This window comes from Nuphar pumila, chromosome 2, assembly GCF_984573655.1.
Source record: "Nuphar pumila chromosome 2, dmNupPumi1.hap1.1, whole genome shotgun sequence".
NCBI lineage: Eukaryota > Viridiplantae > Streptophyta > Magnoliopsida > Nymphaeales > Nymphaeaceae > Nuphar > Nuphar pumila.
This window is the reverse complement of record NC_143250.1, coordinates 26,239,915-26,261,597: the sequence shown is the minus strand read 5'-3', so window position 1 is coordinate 26,261,597 and position 21,683 is coordinate 26,239,915. Positions and strand designations below refer to the sequence as shown.

Genomic DNA, 21,683 nt, shown 5'->3' with positions numbered 1-21,683 from the left:
CAATAGGTCAAGGCATATATATTCTTTTTCATATGCCATTTACAATTTGGCTCACCATAGCCACAATGCCCAAGTACCCCCTTTTAGGGTAGCTCTCCAACATTTGCCTTTTTCAGCGAGAGCAACAAACTGCCCACTCATGGCAGTCACAAATTATATTCACATAGATAATCCATTCAGTTCGGTATGTCCACGATTATCTTTTTGAACCATTTGCATGCACGGGTACAATTATGTTTTTCATGTTACGTTCCCCATCACAACACAAAACATACTTTTCATTGGCATTTCAAACATAAGTTACATCTCATAACATGCTTTTAACATCATGACAACATTTTAACATCATGACAACACATTAGTGTCATGACAACATATTAATATCATGCTTAACATCATGACAACACATTAATATTATGATAACATATTAACATCATGCTTCTCATTAACTCTTCACCGGCATAATATTTAACACATATTTTTATGCACATGAACATACACCCAAAACAGATTTTTCTGTGCACATAAACACTCCATCAAAATCGATTTTTTGTGCACATAATCACTCTACCAAAACATAATTTTCTGTGCACATATGCAACCCATTGAAACAAAATTTTCTTTGCATATGAACACTCCATTAAAAATGAAATTTCTGTGTACATGTGCACACCATTAAAACATAATTTTCTGTGCACATGAACACTCTATTAAAACAAAATTTTATGTGCGCATATGCACACCATTCAAACTGAATTTTTTGTGCACATATGTACACCATTGAAACTAAATTTTCTGTGCATATGAATATTCCATTAAAACTGGAATTTTTGTGGAGATGTGCACATCATTAAAACAAAATTTTCTGTACAATGAACACTATTAAAACAAAATTTTATATGCACATATGCACACCGTTCAAACTGAATTTCCTGTGCATATATGCACACTATTGAAACTGAATTTTCTGTGCATATATGCACATTATTGAAACTGAAATTTCTATGTACATATGCACACCGTGCACACCATTAAATCTGAATTTTTTGTGCATATATGCACACCATTAAATCTGAATTTCAATAAATTTTATATTTGAGTATTTTAGAGCCATGCTCACACACAATGGTTATAATGTACCCTACCTCCCAAAAATTGTTGGAATCTAACTCTCAAAAAATGTTGTAATAGAGCCCTTGCTAAGTAACTCCAAAATCGCCAATGGAGAGCTCTTCAAAAACGTCAAGGGAGAGCTCTTCAAAAAGATCGTTAAAAGGGAAAGCTCTTCAAAAATCGCCAATGGCATCATCCTCCAAGATGAGAGAGATAGAGACGTTGAGAGGGAGAGAGCTATCAGAGTGTGGCATGAACTAGGGCAAATGAGAGAGTGAGATGAGAGAAGATGGGGGAGATAAGGGTTAAAAATAGGGATAGGGTGGGGCGTTAAAGTGAGGGCAATGAGAGGTGGAAGTGAGAGTGACGACTAACAAGGGAGAGGATGCTTTCACGCCATACCTTTCTCCTTCCTTCCACACACTTCCTTTTTGGGTTGCCCTAGGCGTGGGCCCCACTTTCCACTACCTACACTTGCATCCCTCCCCACTTGGATCTTTCTTTCAAGTGGGTCAACCTGATATCCACATCCAAATGGGCATCCCACCTAAATTCTTACCCATTTTAATTTCCCCAAAAACGTGTTGATCTCACCATTCATTTGGGCTTAGTCCCACTGGGTCCAATTACCATGTTTAGACCCAAATTATTTCCAACTGGGTATTCGAACTCAAATAAAATCTAAATACTATTTAAATACAATTTAAATAAAAACTAAAATTGCAAACTACATTTGAGACCAAATTCCATTTTTATTTATTTTAATAAGCATAGAAAATTTGTAGGTATTGGAGGCATAGCAACTCTATTATACTATTATGTACTTATTATATTCCATCTAATATTTGAATTGAGCTTCTTGTAAGTCTTATAAAGTTGTGTGTGTGGTTCTAAGCTCTAATTTATACGGCCTTTGGTCCTAATTCATCACGTGTTTTTTAGAAATGTAAATTATAATTTTTGCAATGAATGATGGAAACCTTTTAGCTTTTGATGTAGTGATGTTTTGTCTTAAATAATTGTGTGTGGTGATCAAATTATCAATAACTCGCTAATGCCCACTCTTTGCTGAAGACCTATGGTTATATGACTTTGAGATGTAGGTTGTCATTTATTAATTAACTAGGGCTTCCATCGCATGAAACATATTATGGCCCTTCCAAATTCACCAGTGCAACCATGTTGGAGGGCTCTAAATGATGCACAAGTTGAGATGCAAGTAAATCTAAAAGAAATTATTCAAATGAATAAGGAATAATAGAAGGGAACGATCTTTACAAGCACTGTCAAATGTTGATGAGAAGTCACAAGACTTACAACGAGATATCATATTTGATATAGAAAACAGAGTGTTTGATAATCGATATAAATGATGAGTTTTACTGGTTTGTCATAAAACTTTTTTGTAATGAAATCTCATGCGTTTATGTTTCCGACTTTATTTTCTATACTTGATATTAATGTTATGTAAATGTTTAGTTAACTTTAATGTTTAATTTTTTTCTTCTATTTTATGATTTTTTAGATTTTTTATTTTATTTTTGAGATTTTTTTGTGTTTTTAATTTTTTTATCACTTTTTAAGTTCCTTTTTCTCTATATCTTATGATATGATACAATATAATAAGCTTGTATCCTTGGCCCTTCTGGTATGATTTTTGCTATGTTTTTTTTTTACATTTGGTAACAACCAACAAAAAAATTGGACGGCCTATTAAATGCTGCTCAATTTTGTTGTAATTTGCATAAGAGCAACAACAACAACAAGAATAGTCCCTTTGAGTTATCTACAAGCTAACAACCTCTTAGGTAGCGACTTGGCTACACTCATGGGAAGTGCCTAACTGCGTTGAAGATTGTGAAGAATTGGCAGTACATGTTGGAAAGTGCTTGTGACTATTGGGCTAGGGCTATTAAAAGGATGAAAAAGATAGTTGACTGATGACATGAACCCTTAGAGTTCAAGATGGGGGACAAGGTGATGCTGAAATTGGCACCTGTTGAGAAGTGTAATATGTGTTTCACAACCAATCATCGCATGCCAGATTCTGCAAAACGACCTTGCACTTTTTGTTCTCTCATTTAGATTCCTCTGTAGTAATGAATTCGAACGGTGCCTTCACGGTACCATCAATGTGCCCTGCAAAGTTTCATGTGCCTTATTGTAATGCCTAGATTTTCAACACTAGGAAAAATATGCAAAAATTTAAATACTTTTCTTTCTTTATTAAAATCATCAGCGGAAACATTTTCTAACGGGGTTTGGGACCTCAGGTGGACTACGTTTCACAAGAATCAATTATATTGAATTTAATTGCGGATAACATGACTCATTTATGGTATTTCAATTTCAAACGAAAAGAGTATTATAAAAGCTAAAACAATAGTAAAATGTATCCAAATTCAGTGCCCGAGAAAGGAAAATCATTGGCTCGTCGACACCGTCGCAGCATCTCGCATCCGCTCCGCAGCTAAACCTATAATCACCTGTATGAACATAAAATGGGTCAGACTCGTGAAAGTCTGATAGCTCTACACCAGAACACATGGTAATTTGTATCAAGCTATTTCAATCCGTTCAAGCAGATATTCATGATATACATCAATCAGATAAACATATGTGATATATGTCATTCAGACAAAACACAATGTATTTAACCAGATATAACACAATACAATCATTTGCAACAAGACTAAGTAAAATGATTATGGTAATCTTGTTTCGATAATTAATTGATTTGAGGGTATAGATAGGATAAACGTAGAAACAACTGAGACTGTTCGGGGGTTTGTTATTCTATGTATTTTGATACCTCGGACAATTAGTTGAGTCTGCTCCTAAGGGGACGGCCAAATGACCGAGAGAATTCCTCAGAGGCTATGTCACATGGGTGCGGGTGTGGGGGTGCGGCACTTTCAAAAACCTTGGGTGCGGGGGTGCAGCAGGGGAAAAAATGTAAAAAAAAAATTAATATATATATATATATAATTTTTGAAGTTTTAACAGTTAACATTTAACATTTAACATTTAACATTGTCATAATATCATTTATCATGCATGCAATATATCAACCTAAATATCAACCAAATAAGTAAAGCAGAAGAGAACTAAATTACATACCAAAGTATATCCTGATGAAGTAATGGATCTTAATAATTTTCTTCTTCATCATCAAATGCATCATTAAAAGGAATACTGGGCTCAACTAAATCCATGTTTGTTATGTTGAAATCATGCTCTCCCTCGAAGTCACACTCTTCTGGGTTTACATTCCAAAATTTGGATGTTTCTTGTCTGTTACAAACCCAATTTGAAAATGTTAAATACAATACAAGTATATTTAAATGAAAAACTAAGAAATAATCAAATAACTAAGAGAGCAAATTAGTACCTGTATTCATCATTGGTTCGTGAAAGTAATCGAAGATTTGAATGAAAATATACTAAATCCTCTGCACGCTTGCTGGTGAGTTTGTTTTTCTTCATGTTGTGGATTTGAGAATATGTGCTCCAATTTCTTTCACAACAAGATGAACTAGCAGGCTGCGATAACAATCTTAATGCAAGACATTAGACAAGAGGTATTTCTGATCCAAATGTTGCCAAATGTTGACCACCATGTGATAGGATTTATATTATTCTTTTATCTCGCGAATGATGCCGATCCATATAATCTCGAAGATGAAATTTTTTCAAAGTCTTGTGTGACTTGATGTAGAAGATATGCTTCTGAAAAAAGTCTTGTCATACACATTTCTATGTCTTGATAGCTTTGGGTCTAAATTTGGAGGGACATGACCAATACCACCAGCCTGCCACTTATTTGCATAGTATTTTGGATTAAGAGAATGTGCCATGCAATGCAAAGGAGTGTTGCTCTTATCCCATCTTCTGACTAAAATTGAATGAATATGATTAAAAAATTCTGAATCATCCAATGCAGAATTTTTTTCTTCATGCTTGAAAACTATAACTTGTATTTTTTCAATCATATTATCCCACATTTCATAAACTCTGTGAAACATGGGCTCATCCTTATCAACTTCTCTTAACATTTTTCAAATAGGTTGTGTAAATTGAAGAAAGTATACCACTCTGTCCCAAAACTCATCATCAAGAATGCATTTTTTAATTTCTTGAGCCTTGATATCATCATCAGCACGATAGAATGTCTAATTTTCATCAGTCACCATGTTAATCAAAGCATTCTTCACTCTTTTAATCCTCTTCATCATCACAATGATGGACGCAAAACGTGTTTCAACGACCTTCAACAATTTCAGGTCAGAATGCCTATTAAATATAGCATTAGCACGATGATGGTTAACAACACAATTCCTAATGCTTTTGACATTTTTTTCTAAATCTTTAATCCATGAACATAAAGCATATGCTTGTGAATTTTCTTTTTCTTTGGGGTTGCAGATGCTGTTTAGGGCCAGATTTAAGCTGTGTGCTACACAGGGAGTCCAAAAAATATGAGGGTACTCACTCTCCAAACTCAACGCTGCACTTTTACAAACTGGAGTGTTGTCTGGAATGATTTGTACCGCTTTCTGATCACCCACTTCTTTTATAACTTCTATAAACAATCCCTTCAAATACTCTGTATTTTTATATTCTCCAGATGCATTAACTGCTTTCAAGAATATTGGGCCACTAAGCGAACAAACAATGAAATTAATCAATGGATGCCTTTGAATATCTGTCCATCCATCAGACACAATAGAAACTCCATTTTGCTCCCATGAATATTTTTTAATCTCCAGTAACCTCTCCACATTTGCCCTCTCTTCTGCAAGAACTGTGGTTCGTATTTTTTCTGAACTTGGAGGCACATAGCTACTCAAATTATAATTTGCCAAGGATATTACTAAATCCTTCCAATAAGGATTTCTAGCTGCATTAAATGGGAGTGAACTAGAATAAAAATACCTTCCAACTTTTCTATCCAATTCTTCTCTTCCTTATGTATTGAATGCTGCTTGTATCGTTCCTCTACCTTCTACATTGACTTTTTTTTTTTTTCCAGCATCTTCTTGGTGGCTTGCAAATGGCACACTAACTGCACAAAAATCGGCCATTGTCTTTCTCTTCTCATATTCTTCTTGTATTGTCTTCGCATTGCCTCATCAACTTTTCTGCATTCTGAAATGCCATGTCCTGATATTTTTAACAAATGAGCCTTCACTCTTGTGTAAGACCCAACAAAATCTCTTTCGCAGAGCTTGCATCGAAATATCTTGTTTCCACCACCTACTTCTCAAGTTTTTGCAAGTTTATCTACTTGCACCCATAGTGGCCCCACATCATCAATCCCACTACAACTATCAGCAAAACTAGCAGCTGAACTCACATGTTGGGATGAGGATGACACAACATTATCTTGATATAAAAATATATATAAAATCAGGAGCAAGGAGGGGGGATCTGCCCCTCCCCTGCCAAAAACAGGGAGGGACTCAGCCCCTCCCCTGAAATAAGAGGGAGCAGGGACGGGGGCTCGACCCCCTCCCCTGCCGAAAACAGAGAGAGTGAGGGGGGGGGGGGGCTCCCCTGCCGACCCAACAAGAGAGCGAGAGGGGGGGCTCAACCCCTCCTTTGTCGAAAACAGAGGGAGCAGGGGGGGCTCAGCCCCTCCCCTACCGACCCAACAAGAGAGCGAGAGGGGGGAGGGGTTTCCCTACCGACTCAACAAGAGAGCGAGAGGGGGGAGGGGTTTCCCTACCGACTCAACAAGAGAGCGAGAGGGGGGGCTCGGCCCCTCCCCTGCCGACCCAACAAGAGAGCAGGGGGGGCTCAGCCCCTCCCATGCCGACCCAACAAGAGAGCGAGAGGGGGGGCTCGGCCCCTCCCCTGCCGACACAAGAAGAGAGCGAGAGGGAGCCAGAGGGTACGTACCTGCGGAAGGAGAGGAGGAGCCTAGGAGGTGGCGTCGGGAGGAGAGAGCTCGAGTTGAGCTGCGTTGGGGATTTTTTTTTAACGGCCGAAACGTGGACGAAAATGACCCTGGGTGCGTTGACCGCTCCCAGGGTCGTGTTGACCGCACCCGCGTCGCGTCGATGCGGGTGCGGCACCTGCTTTGCCGAGTCCCCGTGACTTAGCTCAGAGGCCACTTGTTTCAGGGAGATGCATCTGAACTTCTGTAGAAGCTAAGTCACACGGACTCGGCTATAAGGTCGACGCACCCGCGTCGACACGCACCGACACGGGTGCGGCTTCGGACACGGGGCGGACACGGTCAACCAAGTGTCAGACTCGGTCAACGCACCAGGGCCGAGTTTGTCCATATTTTGAACTCGATTAACTTTGATTGAGTCTATTTTTGTTCATTTTTAGGGCAAAAGACGTATAAAAAAGCTAAAAAAATTAATCTTTTTATATTTTTTTTAAATATATATATAGCCGAGTCTTATTATCGTTATATATATATATAGCCGTGTCCTCTAATGGGCACAACTTTGACCGAGTCTTATTATTGTTATATATATATATTTTAAAAATATATATACATATATATAGCCGTGTCCCGTGTCCAAAATTTTGAAATTGCTTCGCACCCATACCCGTACCCATGTGACATAGTGTAGAAGTCATTGAGATCTACCACTTAGAATAATATTTGGTAGCACAGTCCCCTAACTCCGATGATTGGGGACATCGAGTCATTGCTACTCGAGGAGCGTAGTTGTTAACAACTTGTCAATCAGAGTTTTTGTATCATCCCATCCTCTCTCTTGACGGAACCATAAAGACGAATGAGTATGTCAGGTTTTATTTTAACTGATTATCCATTCTACATGCTCTGATCTGTTAAACCAAATCGAGCATCCTGCCTGTGAAGGCGATCATCTCCATTTATGTGATTTTCTTTTAATCATGGTGCATTATCGCACTATGATGTTACCATAAACCTTCAGTCCAATCATCGTAGAATTAACTTGCTGTGCATGTTCGGTAGTACCACTACGATGAGAAATATATTTGTTTCTCATAAACAAACCCATACATTATTTAAAAATTTCAATATCTCGTGCTTTAGGACTTGACGTACGTACCATCGAGGGCTACGTAGTCGAAGCCTTTTTGATATGTTGATTCGAAGAGAAAACTCGGTTGCGAATATTCAAATGCAAAACACTTGTTTTGATTTTCGAGACATCAGACAATGCAAGCTTGAAGACAATGCAAGCTTGAAATCTTGCATGTGAAATCTTTTAAAAATCGATTTTCGACGAGGATGCACAAATCTGCGTCTTTAAATACATTCTAACGCAATCTAAAGTAGGCAAGAGTACGCAAAACTACAAACTTTAATATATATATATATATATATATATATATATATATATATATGTATATATATAAAAGCATAAGTCTGTGCAAATTACAGCGCTGCGGCAAAGTAAATGACATAGAGCAAAAGTAAATGACATAGAGCAATGCCCGATGTGTAGAACCACACATCGAGCTAAATAAATTGCGTAGGCGAGGCTCGATGTACGAAACCTTATATCGAGCTAAGTAAATTGTGTAAAGCATGAGCCTGTGCACGTAAATGACATAAAGCAAGGCCCTATATGTGAAACCATACATCAAGCAAAATAAATTACAGAAAACTGGAGCTTGTGCAAATTACAACGCGACGACAAAGTAAATAACGTAATTAAAACGGGACAAAAATTCGCAAAACTGTGTCCTTGAATTAAAAACATAATATATATTGTTGAGATTAAGAGGTTTTAAGTTTTAAGTTTATTTGATATTGTTGAGAATAGGTGGTTTTAAGTTAAGTCTTTTTATATTAGAGGCTATTTGAAATTATGTTTTCATAATGGGCTTAGATGTAATTATTCTTTTTAGCCTCTCTCTATTTAACACAGAGAGAAGCCCTAATAATAGGAAAACGTGTTTTCTCTGTGCAGCCGTCTCTTCCTCTCACTCTCTCTCTCTCTTCTATTTTTCCCTCTCTCTCTCTCTACCTAGGGTTTGGTGCTTCTTTCAACATGGTATCAAAGCCATCGATCGTGGGAGCGTGATTGATCGTGATCAAACTATCGTGGGAGCGTGATCGAAAAGCGTATGTTAATAAGGTCAGCTGGTTAGGTTTCTGTGTAAGATCTGATGACAGATCTGGAGATCTGTCATCAGATCTAAGGAAGCATGATGCGTGTCCCCCTGCAGTTCTGGTAGCTCCTCTTTTCTTTTTGAGATTCCCTATTGCCGAGTTTTTATCCCTGTCGAGATTTCCTGCCCTGATTTTCTGCTGTGATGCCGTGATCCCCTGCCGTGATTCCTTGCTGGGATTCCCTGCCGTGATTCTTGCTGAGTTTATCTCTGCCGTGATGCCGTGATTTCCTGCACTGTATTGTTGCCGAGTTCTTTGAAGTTCTATGTTTCTGCGTGCTCAAGTTATCGCTGGTTGTGAATCTGGATGGTGAGTTCATCTCAGATTCTATTTGGTGAGCAGGTGTCGTGATTTCTAGTTTCTGTGTGCTCATACTATAGTTGGTCGTGAATCTGAGTGCTGAGTTCGTCTCAGATTCTATTTTGTTGTTCGATTTCAGAAGATGAATATTAGCAGCCGTGATTCCCTGCTGTGTCGTGATCTGTTTGGCTGGAAAGTGTGTGTTGTGAAAGCAGCATGTTAACTTATTGCAGAAATATCTTTGGAACGTGTGTGCTGTGAAAGCAGCATGTTAATTTTTTTTAAGCAGCAAGCGTGATTCCCTGCAGTGTGGGAAAATATTTTGTTTGTGGGAATTTTTTTGTTGAGGGATTCTGTGTTGAGTACTGCTACTGGTTGTCTTAGTGGCTGATGCGTGATGATAACACACGCTATTCCCTGTGTCGCTTGAAGCCTGTCCAGATTTTATCTCTGGTGTGGAAAACTGTGTAGTCGCGGAAAACTGATGTGTGATAGTCTGAAAACCAGACACATCTTTATCGTGTTGGATGTGTGATCTTGATTTGCAATCTATAGCCATCCGCGGTTGAGGTGGAAGGTGCTGGTCAAGTTTCTTTAAAATTTTTTTAAGTTTGGATCTGAATAGTCGCAGGTCGTGTTTCTCAGATTTCATTGGTGAAGTCAAAACTTGATATAGTCGGGTTCGTAGTTGATTGTGGGTGTGCACGTGTGGTTGCTCCTTCATTTTGTTAATCTAGCCAATTAGTTTATATTATGGCTCAAGTGGTTAAATCAGATGTAGATTCCTCCAATGATTATGTAACTCTTAGCAGGGCTGAATATGACGATCTCCTTGCTTTACGATCATCCACTTTGAAGTCCTCTGTTGCGGAGGTTGTGTGCTCGGCAGGTGATGGCCTATCTGGTCAAGGTGATAGGTGGATCATTGATTCTGGAGCCTCTGGTCACTTGTGCGAAAATTCGAGTAATTTTTTGAGTTTAAAACCTGTGACTGGTCAAAAAGGGGTACGTCTTGCTGATGGAAGTTCTTCCCCAATTGTAGGGCAGGGAAGCATGTCTATTACTCCTACTCTTCAATTGTCGCATGTTCTTCATGCTCCTTCGTTTCCACAGAATTTACTATCCGTCAGTCGAATGACAAAAGATTTGAATTGTAGAGTGATTTTTGATCCTATGGGGTGCACCTTTCAGGACTTGCTGACGGGGAGAAAGATTGGTGGCGGCTATGAGGAAGGTGGTCTGTATTACCTACACCAACCAGAAGTTTCGGCCTATTCTGCTAGTACATCATCCTCAAGTCCTCTATTGTGGCATCATCGTTTGGGTCACCTTCTAGTGACAAAACTTCGTCGTGTCATTCCTCATATACCTCCTTCAGTTTCTTTTCAGTGTGAAACATGTCAATTGGGAAAACATTGTCGAAGCTCTTTCCCCACTAGTCAGAGTCCGTCAAGTCAAGGATTGTTTGATCTTCTTCATGTCGATGTGTGGGGTCCGAGTAGGATTCCGAATAGGTTTCAGTGTCGTTATTATCTAGTTATTGTTGATGACTTCTCAAGGTTATCGTGGGTGTTTCTGTTAAAAGATCGGTCTCAAGGTCGTGTCATTCTTAAATCTTTAATTGCCGAGATAAAAACTCAATTTGATGTATGTGTTAAAATTGTTCGCACTGATAATGCTCTTGAGTTCAAATCCAAAGACTTACTTCAATTCTATTCTGGTAATGGGATTCAACCTCAATTTACATGCCCCCATACCTCCCAGCAAAATGGGGTGGCTGAGAGGAAACATAGACAAATCCTTAATGTTACTCGGTGCCTTATGATTCAATCCAATATGTCTGCTTCATACTGGGGCGATGCAGTTTTGACAGCCGGTTTTCTGATAAATCGCATGCCGTCAAGCTCTGTAGAAGACCAGATCCCTATTCAAATTCTCCATCCAGAGGCTCCTCTCTTCCTTATCCCCCTTAAAGTTTTTGGATGTGTGTGTTTTGTGCATAAGCTAGGTCTGGATCGAGATAAACTTGCTGCATAGTCTATTAAATGTGTTTTCCTTGGGTATCCTAAGAACCAAAAAGGATATCGTTGCTACGACCCTATATCTCATAAAGAGTATGTTAGTGCGGATGTTACCTTCTTTGAGTCTATTCCTTATTTTTAAAGTACCACTCCCAGACTACAGGAGGGCCTTGGTGATATTCTTCCTCTGCCGATTCCTCCCTTTCCGTTAGAGTCGCTTCCTCCTCAGTCCTTGGTTCCAGTGTCGGGTGTGTCTCGCTTTCGAAACCCTCCCATAGTATACACTCACATGGTGCCTCCCACCTCCATGCCGCCATCACCTCCTTCTCCTCAGGTAAGTATTTCTGAGCAAAGTGTTGCCCCTACATCTGATGTTGATCTTTCCATTGCTCTGCGCAAGGGAAAGAGACAATGCACTCTTTACCTCATCACGCAATTTGTATCAGAAGCTAATCTTGGGGCATTTATGAAGAATTTTATTTTTGCTCTGTCTGCCTCTTCTGTTCCGCTTCATCACAGTCAAGCTCTAGTCGACTCCAACTGGATGCAGGCTATGCGTGATGAGATGGATGCCCTATGGTCTCGAGGCACTTGTGACTTGGTTGATCCTTCCACAGATGCAGATATTGTAGGCTGCAAATGGGTATATAGCATTAAATATAACTCGGATGGGTCGATTGAACGGTACAAAGCCCGGTTGGTTGCAAAAGGCTACACTCAGACTTATGGGGTTGACTTTTTTGAAACTTTCTCCCCAGTTGCTCGTCTTGGCACTATTCGTCTCGTTCTTTCTGTTGCGGTGCACCATGGATGGCCCTTGTTTCAGTTGGATGTCAAGAATGCCTTTTTGTATGGGGATTTGCATGAAACTGTCTACATGCAACAACCCCCAGGCTTCGAGGTTCAGGGGGAGTGTCAGAAGGTGTGCAAGTTGAAGAAGGCTATTTATGGCCTGAAGTAGAGTCCGCGGGCATGGTTTCATAAATTATTTGAGGTAATGTCGAGCTTTGGATTTGTCAGGTCAGCTTCAGATCATTCCTTGTTTATCAAGGAAACCAATACTGAAATTGTTGTTATGGTTGTATATGTCGATGACATCATATTAACAGGGAGCAGTGCCCAAGATATTTCTGCAACAAAAGATCATCTTCAGAAGCACTTTGTTACTAAAGATCTTGGTCACCTTCGATATTTTCTGGGTATCGAGGTTGCAAGAAACAGAGAGGGCTTAGTGTTGTCTCAAAGAAAGTATGTGTTGGACTTATTAAAAGAGACTGGAATGCTAGGAGCTAAGCCAGCTAATATTCCAATGGATCCCAAAACTCACATGTTCGATGAGAAGTCTGACTATGTGGATAGTGCCAGCTTTAGATCCTTGGTAGGTAAGTTGCTATATGTGACTGTTACTAGACCGGACATTTCATTAGCCGTGAGTAAAATCAGTCAGTTCATGGACAAACCTACAAAAGTTCACTGGGATGCAACTATGATGGTTCTTCGGTATTTAAAGTCATCTCCTGGTAAAGGTCTGTTGTTTAAACGAAATCCATCTTTGGATGTGGTTGCTTACACTGACGCAGATTATGCAGGATCTGTCGAAGATAGGAAGTCAACATCTGGATTTTGTGTGTTTGTGAGAGGAAATCTTGTTACAACAAACCGTTGTAGCCAGGTCGAGTGCTGAATCTGAATACCGAGCAATGGCTCAGACTGCAGCTGAGATTATGTGGGTAAAATCAGTCTTGACCGAGCTTCAGGAGAAAGTATCCCTTCCTATGTTGATGATGTGTGACAATAGGGTTGCTACATATATTGCCAACAACCCAGTGTTTCATGAAAGGACTAAACATATTGAAGTTGACTGTCACTATGTTCGTGACCCAGTTCAAACTGGGTTTATTTGCACCGATCATGTATCTTCTGAAGATCAAGTAGCGAATGTTTTTACCAAAGCCCTGGCGAGACCAAATTTCTCAAAATGTTGTGACAAGCTGAGCATGATTGATATCTATGCTCCAGCTTGAGAGGGAGTGTTGAGATTAAGAGGTTTTAAGTTTTAAGTTTATTTGATATTGTTGAGAATAGGTGGTTTTAAGTTAAGTCTTTTTATATTAGAGGCTATTTGAAATTATGTTTTCATAATGGGCTTAGATGTAATTATTCTTTTTAGCCTCTCTCTATTTAACACAGAGAGAAGCCCTAATAATAGGAAAACGTGTTTTCTCTATGCAGCCGTCTCTTCCTCTCTCTCTCTCTCTTTTCTATCTTTCCCTCTATCTCTCTCTCTACCTAGGGTTTGGTGCTTCTTTCAACATATATATATATATATATGTTCATGCTCATTGTAAAATACGAAAGCACACATAAACTTATGCTAACAGACAAGCATTAAAATCGCATAAAAACCAGAGTTAGTGTAGGAAATCTCTATATTGAAATCCGTGATGCAAAGCGCTTGCAGATGGTCCAAACGTGGCAAAGGCTAGTGCGTACGCTATAGGTCCCGTGTCACAAATACGGAAGTGTGCGTGACCTTGCGCACCTGAGAGGGTTTGCAAAACAAAGTGATGAAACAAATCACGACAAATCAAATGGGACAAGCGGCATGGTTCCCGAAGCAGTGCATGACTCTCAAGATGGTGCTTGAATCCCGAGGTAGCTACGTTCACTATGGCAGTGATACAGACAAGCTCAGTGGGGCCCACCAGACTCGATGGTGGTGTCGGAGCTGACAACCCCAACCATCTTTTCTTTTCCTTTTTATTTCCCTCTTTCATTTCCTTCCTCATGATTGACATCCGTAAGAGGGGTGACTACCTCCCGTCCGACAAAAAGGAAGAACATGAGAAGTGATGGTGCGACGGTAGGGTGGCCTACCCGCAGGAATCAACAGAGAAGAGGAAGGGAGAGTAGGCAGTCAGAGTGGTCGGCTAGCCTCCGTCTGAGAGAGGGTTCACAAAGAGAGGATTGGAGTGGAGTGGAGGTGTTGTCGTACCTCCCTATGCACAGAGCGCGGGTCAGGTCAGGGTCAAGGTCACTGACAGGTGAGGAAGAGGAGGGTCGGCTGTGGGTAGCAGTGGCCGTGGCGATTCAGCAGGGGAACAGAGGTGCTGACCCTCGACCTGGGAAACCGAGGTAACCAGGGAGGAGGGGGGGTCGACCCTTGGTCCATTCGGTGGCAGGAAGACAAGAGGGGAGCAGTAGGCCAACAGGGAGGTTGGGGGTGGTGCCTATGAACAGAGGAAGACCCGGCGATAGGGTTGTCGGATGGTCTTCGCACCACAGAGAGAGAAGGGCTGGGTGAGGCTCAAGTGGCTCTCCGACAAGCTCACCCCCATGGGTGAGAGGGTTGGCTGTTGGTTGGCCTTTGGTCGACTTACGCAGATGCATGCACACACACCGAAAGGAGTCGGGCGAAGGTGGGTGTTCAAGCGAGGGGTGGTGGTGGTGGTGATAGGAGGGCGACACCCTCCTGTCGACCACAATGAGAGAGCGAGAGAGAACTTACAGGCAAGGGGCGAGCTTCAGCAACGGGGGAGAGGTTGCAGCGAGAGAGGGTAAGAAGAGAGCAGAGAGACTGTGGGGGTTTGCAGAGCGTGAGAGGAAGATAGATGGGGGAGTGCAAATATATATATTTTTAAAACAGAAAACCCCCGTAGGGGTTTTAAATAGTAAGTTGACATCACAACCCAGATCTGGGTTGGATCTGGTCGGATCCAACCTAGATTCGTCCCCACAAAAAATGGGTTGGGAGCCCAATTTGGAATGGGTTGGGAGCCTAATTTGGAATGGGTTGGGTCCAGTAGGACCCAACTCAATCCTCACACACATATATATAAATATATATGTATGTATATTTATCTCAAAAAGGAAAAACAAAGAAAAGGGTGCATTTGGATCTTTCAAAGATCCAAATAAAACAATAGTCTTAAAAGAGAAATCTTTTAAGGGGGTTTGTAGTCGGATCGGATCAGATGACTATTGGATTCCAATATCCACCCAAGTATTGGTGTTTTTAATTGGTTTGGGTCCAATTCTGGACTCCAGATCGATGTGGATCTTCTTTTAGATCCAATGTGATTAGAGGTTGGATCCCTACCAAATGGATCCAAACTTATGCCATTTGGTTTTTGGAGTGCTCCGAATCTCTCCAGAGCTTCGTTCTCTCCTTTAGAAATAACTTCTGAACCCGGATTGGGTCTGCTAAGTGGATCTGAGTTCCTGTTATGCTGTTTCATAAATTCGGATCATATACTGGATCCAAACACATTTTAATTAGGAGATTTCGTGGATACTACATACGTCAAATGTATGACTTGAACTAGGTTCCTGGGGTGGGGGGTCGATCCTCGTGGATCCCTCGTCGAGACCCATATTCAAAAGTGTCTAAAAAGTTCATATAACTTAGATAACTTGATAAACATCCAAAAGTTCATCGATTAATAACTATCGATGAATTTTCCATAAAAAATACCGAGAATAATCCTTTATTTTTTTCTGAAAAATCCAGAAAATCCGCTGACTTTACACTGATATAGGGCAAAACTATTTCCTTCCAAACAATGTAATTGGATGAAGATAATTTGACATTTAACTGTGGAAAACAAAATAGGTGTAGCTGATGAAGTAGAAGAAGAAGACACCATGATTAAAAGAAATTGGATGAAGATAATGACACAATGATCTTGATTTTTTCTTTTGAGATCACACTATTATAAATGATCTGCAGTTGAGATATCAGATCACTATGTTGATAGGCTAGTGTCCAAAGATGAAAGATTAACACAATACCCAAGATGATGATGTCAGCAAAGAATAGGTGCCGAATAAAGATCAGAGGCCACAAAAACAGACATGAATAAGAAAATATTTAAACGAATAAATATCTAGAAAACCCAACAAGAAACACAAATAAAATTACTTGGGTCATAAGTAAAGAGAGATTTTGATATAAAGAAAGCAACCTTAATAGGAATAAACAGAAAAGGGATAACTAGGATTGATTTAAATGAAAAAGAAGAGATCAGATGAGAGAACGATGAGAAGGAAGAGGAAAGAAGAAAAGAAGAAAGCCCCTGAAGATTTACAATAAAGGAAAAGGAGTCTTACCTTTTATCAAGCACCCAAAACAAGAAAGCCCATGAAGATTTTTGGCTCTAATACCATGTTAACATGATCCCAAAATTGTCAACAACAAAGGTGAAGAGGGAAAGAGAAGATATGGTTGTCCCTTAACCTTTTGATTGTCAATAAAGGGTTGAACCTCAATGATTCATTATATATGTTTGCCGTAATAGGGCTGATCACAAAACAATTCAAGAAAAAATGAAGAATTGCGCATCTGTCCCATATGGGACATTACATAAAACGCACATGCCTAACAAAATAATTAAAGGAATATCCTCTAAAACACATCACTATTCAAATAACAATTTTGCTTTTCACCTGATCAAACTAGAGTTGCCAGTCGGGGAAGCAAGAGTGGGAAGCGATTCGGGTAGCAGAAGCGGGAAGCGATGCAATTTAGGGAGTGACAAGCAGGACACGACTTAGAAGCGAACTAGAAATCGTCTCAAAAGCGAGAAGAGAAGCAAACCGAAAGCGACCTAGGAAGCAAACCGGAAGAGACCTAGGAAGCGAACCGGAGAGAACAAGGATTCAAAGGTAAAATGAAGAGGGAAGTTAGAAGAAATCGAAAAGAAAGCGGAAATGTATAATTTTCTAATTTATCAAAATATAAAATTTATATTATCATTGACAAAATAAAACTTGACTAGATAACATTAAAGTTGATCTATTAATCTCAAAACTGAATCATGTATGCAAGACAACCATCTAACAAATTCATCTTGATGCAATCATTTAATAAATAATACATAAAAAAGTATATAATTCATATTTATGTTGCAACTATTTAACAAATGCATCCTATTACAAGCATTTAATAAATAATACATCAATAAAAAATCATAATTCATATTCCTGTTGTAAGTTGCAACCATTTAACAAATGCATCATGTTGAAAGTAATTAATAATAATATGTTAAGAAAAATTCATAATTCATATTCTTGTTGCCACCATTTAACAAATGCATCTGAATGCAAGCATTTAACAAATAATACATCAAGAAATCTTATAAATTCGATTAAGAAACATACCTTTTTAAGAAATGAATCAAATGGCTTGTTATTTGAGGTTGTGATATCTGCAAGAGAAAAATCAATAAACTAAATTATTACATGGAGATATGGTTAAATTTTTAAATGCACAAAATGGCACTAAAAAAATTTAATTTCACAATAGCAGAGGACACTTGGAAATCTAGTCAAGTAGAAACCCCACCTACTGTAGGTCACAAGCAATAAAAAAGATCTTGCAATGCTCATGTACTAAAAGGATATATAAATTATAGTTACAAACAATGCCATAGAGATTAAAAAAAAACACATGATGTACAATTAGTTTGAGGAAAACAATTTTGTTAACTTGAGAGACTGAACCATTAACAATAACTGGCGCAAAATTGCAAATACATTTATCAACAAAAACAAGTTGCCATAAATACATAAATAATATGAAAAAAAAAACTGAAAAAACAACCATTTTAAGTCAACTTATGATATAACAAAGCACATGAAAAACCAAAACATCAATATTAACTATAACAATCATAGAGCAATTTTGCCACACATGTAATCAATGACAATGCGTGAGTCAAAGAGAGAGAGAGAGAGAGAGAGAGAGAGAGAGAGAGAGAGAGAGAGAGAGAGAGAGAGAGGGGAAAGTCGAAAAGGGTTTTGACTTTCCCTTTTATAATGGAAAATGACCATTATAGCCTTAAAAAAAGGTTTTCTTTTTATTTTTTTGGTAAAAACTAATTTTTTTAAAGGGCTCGGGGAAGCTTGCTCGGGGAAGCAAGCTTCACATTAAGGGGAAACTCGATGGGAAGCGAACTCCCCATCAATGGGGAATCTCGCTTCCTATTTAGGGGAAGCGCACTCCCCATCAATGGGGAATCACACTTCCCCTAAATGTGAAACACTTCCCATTTTAAAACAAGGCTTCCCCTAGCATTTCGAAAGTGCCACGTTTCGCGCTTTCGAACTGCATCTCGGGGGAAGCATGCTTCCCCATGTCTAGGGGCGCTTCCGATAACCCTGGTTCCAACACCTATGACTTGCGTTGCCGAATCACATCAAGTCCCACTTGGTGTTCCATATGAGTTTTCTCAAACCTTATTCTGAAGATGAAGGGAATCCTAGTGATCTAGATTGGTCTAAGCATCTCTAGTATTGTTGTTCAGTTTAATTGGAAGATTGAGCATATTTTGGACTGCAGGCTGAAAGGGTACAGTGAGGTCAGTTACTTCCATAAGCTTTTGATCAAGTGGTTGCCAGAAAGTGAGAATAGTTGAGAAAGAGACATCTTCTTGTGGCACTTTGAGGAACTGGTGCAGACCTATCTTGCGGTTTCAACGGGGATGTTACATACATCAGCGGGGAAGGCCTATAACATCATAGTATTCTTAAGTGCAAGCGAGAGGAAGGCATAGGGATAATGCCAGAACTGTTCCATGTCCCTTGAGGGCTGTTTAAGGATAAAATTTCTCCTCTGCGTACCCAGTCTAATGTATTATCTTGTGCTTTAGCTATGTGGAAGGACTCTGATTTATCTTGGGCCGGACTCTTCAAGATTAAAATCTATTACTCATATTCCCGCCTCTGATTTTTATTTATTAATAAATTTCATTAATCTCAAACAAAAAAAAAAGGAGGCAACATTCAGGAAAGTGAGTTAAGAACTTGAGATGTTCTGCACTTCAAAGTTCAAATGACTTTCTGCCCAATTGTTTTTCCTACATATTAGCAGTATGTGTTTCTTCACTCACAAATATAAATATCATTGTTTGTTGGGGTGGATGGGAGTCTAACCATCCAGTGTTTGAAATTTGCAGGTGCCAAGGACAGGTTTGCAAACACCATTTCGAGATGGTTTGGTTAGACATATAGCGGAAGATGTGGTTGAGTTGGCAAGGGTAATGGGAACTTCATTTTGGATTTTGGTTACTCTTCTTTGCATTGTCTGCCTTTGCTTCTCTGGGTGGTTTGGCAACTAACTATTATCTTTTCAGGATGGCTTGGAACGAAGAGGTTACAAGGAAACTGGATTTTTAAATGAAGTGGCTGAAGTGGTCAGAACAGGTAATCATTTGAAGCCAACCTTGGAAATATTTTCTGCATGTATTGTGACCTTTGGCATGATATGGGTTTTGAAGTCACACAGGGGTAATGTATGTTGGTTGCTGAGCTTGATGTATGGCTGCAGAGCTTTGTTTTTATGTGTGTGCTTGTGTGTATATGTGAAAATAAGTGTTATCCATGCATAAATTTCGTTATTCTGAACTATAGAAAGCCATGGTTGAGCTTTAATGCAATTATGAAAGGGAAATAAAATGCTAGTCATCATTTGGTTGTCATTTGCTGATAGGAATGTGAGAGTATAAACTGGACCAATTGATTCCAGACTCAGAGTAACAGATTAGGTTGAGTTAACAGATCTGGTACTTTGAAACAACATTAACTTTTGTGGCAAGCTCTCACATTTTTGGCCAATCTTAGTATGCCAAACAACTGGGTTAAGTCGTTTTACTTGGATGGCTAATCTGTTCTGACTCTAGGAGATGTTTCTTTCATACCCTTCCCTATGAAAGAGGCCTTTCATAGTTGGGAGGGCCTCTTTCTCAATAGGGGTGAAACGGAGAAGTCCATGTGAAATATGTGGTGGGGTCTACACAATAATCATAAAAGCATCTTTGTTATCAAAATGGTTCACACCTTACCCCATGGGGAAGCACTTTCTCTTGTGGGCCTCCCTTTCAAGAGAAAGTGGCTTCCCTTGTGTGGGTGTGTAACAAACACCCCTTTAGGCTATACATTTGGAAGTGAAAAAACAACAGATTCCAACTGAAATGAGAAGTTTATATCTTCCTATGCAATTCCAAATGATAGAAAAATTTTCATATAAATTGTCACTGTGTACGTGTGAGTTTTATCCTGCATGGAGATGTTGAAATTTCTCTTGGACATCTTTTCATGCTTTCACGGTTTTTCCAGCTGTATGTCTCATGCTTTTCACATGAAATTTTCATATATGAAAAATCTAATTTTTCTATGATTTTTTTCCGCTTCCAAACGTGGTGTTGAATTGGATTGGCTGTTTAATGGCCAAATCCATGAACTTTTTCACAGATTCAAATTGCATCTGCCTTGGGTGTTAGTGTGCATCAAGTCGGGAATCTCAGTCTACACTGATTGTTGGTGCTCCCTCTATTTACTTCTCAAAGTAATTATTTGTCATTCTTTGGTTGCAGGAATTACACCAGCAGAGAAGCTTCTAAAATTGTACCATGAGAAATGGGGAGAGGGTGTAGATCCTGTTTTCGAAGAACTTCTTTATTAGATAAAGCCGTTTGGTGCCTTTTGTATGAATTGATTTCTTGCGTGTGCAGATACTGTTTTTGAAGAACTTTATTAGGTTAAAGTAAACCATAGGTGCTTAGTTCCCTTTCCTTTGTGGTCATGGCTTATTTTACCTGCGATGAGATGTTGAACTCTCGATGGTGGTGGTGCCAGCATGAACTTTGCTTGTTATGACATTGGCAATGTGTCTGTCTAGTGACCTTTTTTAGCTGCAATGACGTGATGTGCCAGACGATGGGGATGATGGGGGGATTTTGGCGTCTTATTGGCCACTGGTTAATGTATCTTCCCACATTGGATTTTTCAGAAATTCACAGTGGGCGACCAATCAGAACAATGAGTCAAACCAGGGGCAGCAATCTGTGGTTTGTCTTTCGACCAGGGGCAGCCGGACTCCGTCTGTTCCGCCAATGTGGATGGAAGCTGGACGGCCGACGAACGTGGCCAATCCCTTCTTTCCTATGTCATAGTGACACGCCCAAATCGGTTGATGACATGCTTCAAAACGTGTCAGACTCTGTCTTCAGCACTGCAGTTTAAAAATATATATATTTTTTAAAAAAGGTCTACTGTGATACTTGTAGAGAGAGAGAGAGTAAAAAAGTAAATGACGTCGTTCTTCACTTGTGTTTTTTTATTAA

General features: G+C 39.4%; 1 protein-coding gene across 3 annotated transcripts in view; it reads left to right on the top strand.

Moving 5' to 3' along the window:
- GSH1 (glutamate-cysteine ligase) overlaps window positions 1–21,255 on the top strand; it is an 82,197-nt gene extending 60,942 nt beyond the window's left edge. For all 3 annotated transcript variants that reach the window (XM_089997447.1, XM_089997449.1, XM_089997448.1), the window contains 3 exons: window positions 19,518–19,598; window positions 19,695–19,764; window positions 20,934–21,255. In XM_089997447.1, coding sequence (XP_089853573.1) covers window positions 19,518–19,598; window positions 19,695–19,764; window positions 20,934–21,022 — 240 coding nt within the window. In that variant the 3' untranslated portion in view covers window positions 21,023–21,255. The remainder of the gene's footprint in view (window positions 1–19,517; window positions 19,599–19,694; window positions 19,765–20,933) is intronic.
- Window positions 21,256–21,683: the final 428 nt, after the last annotated feature.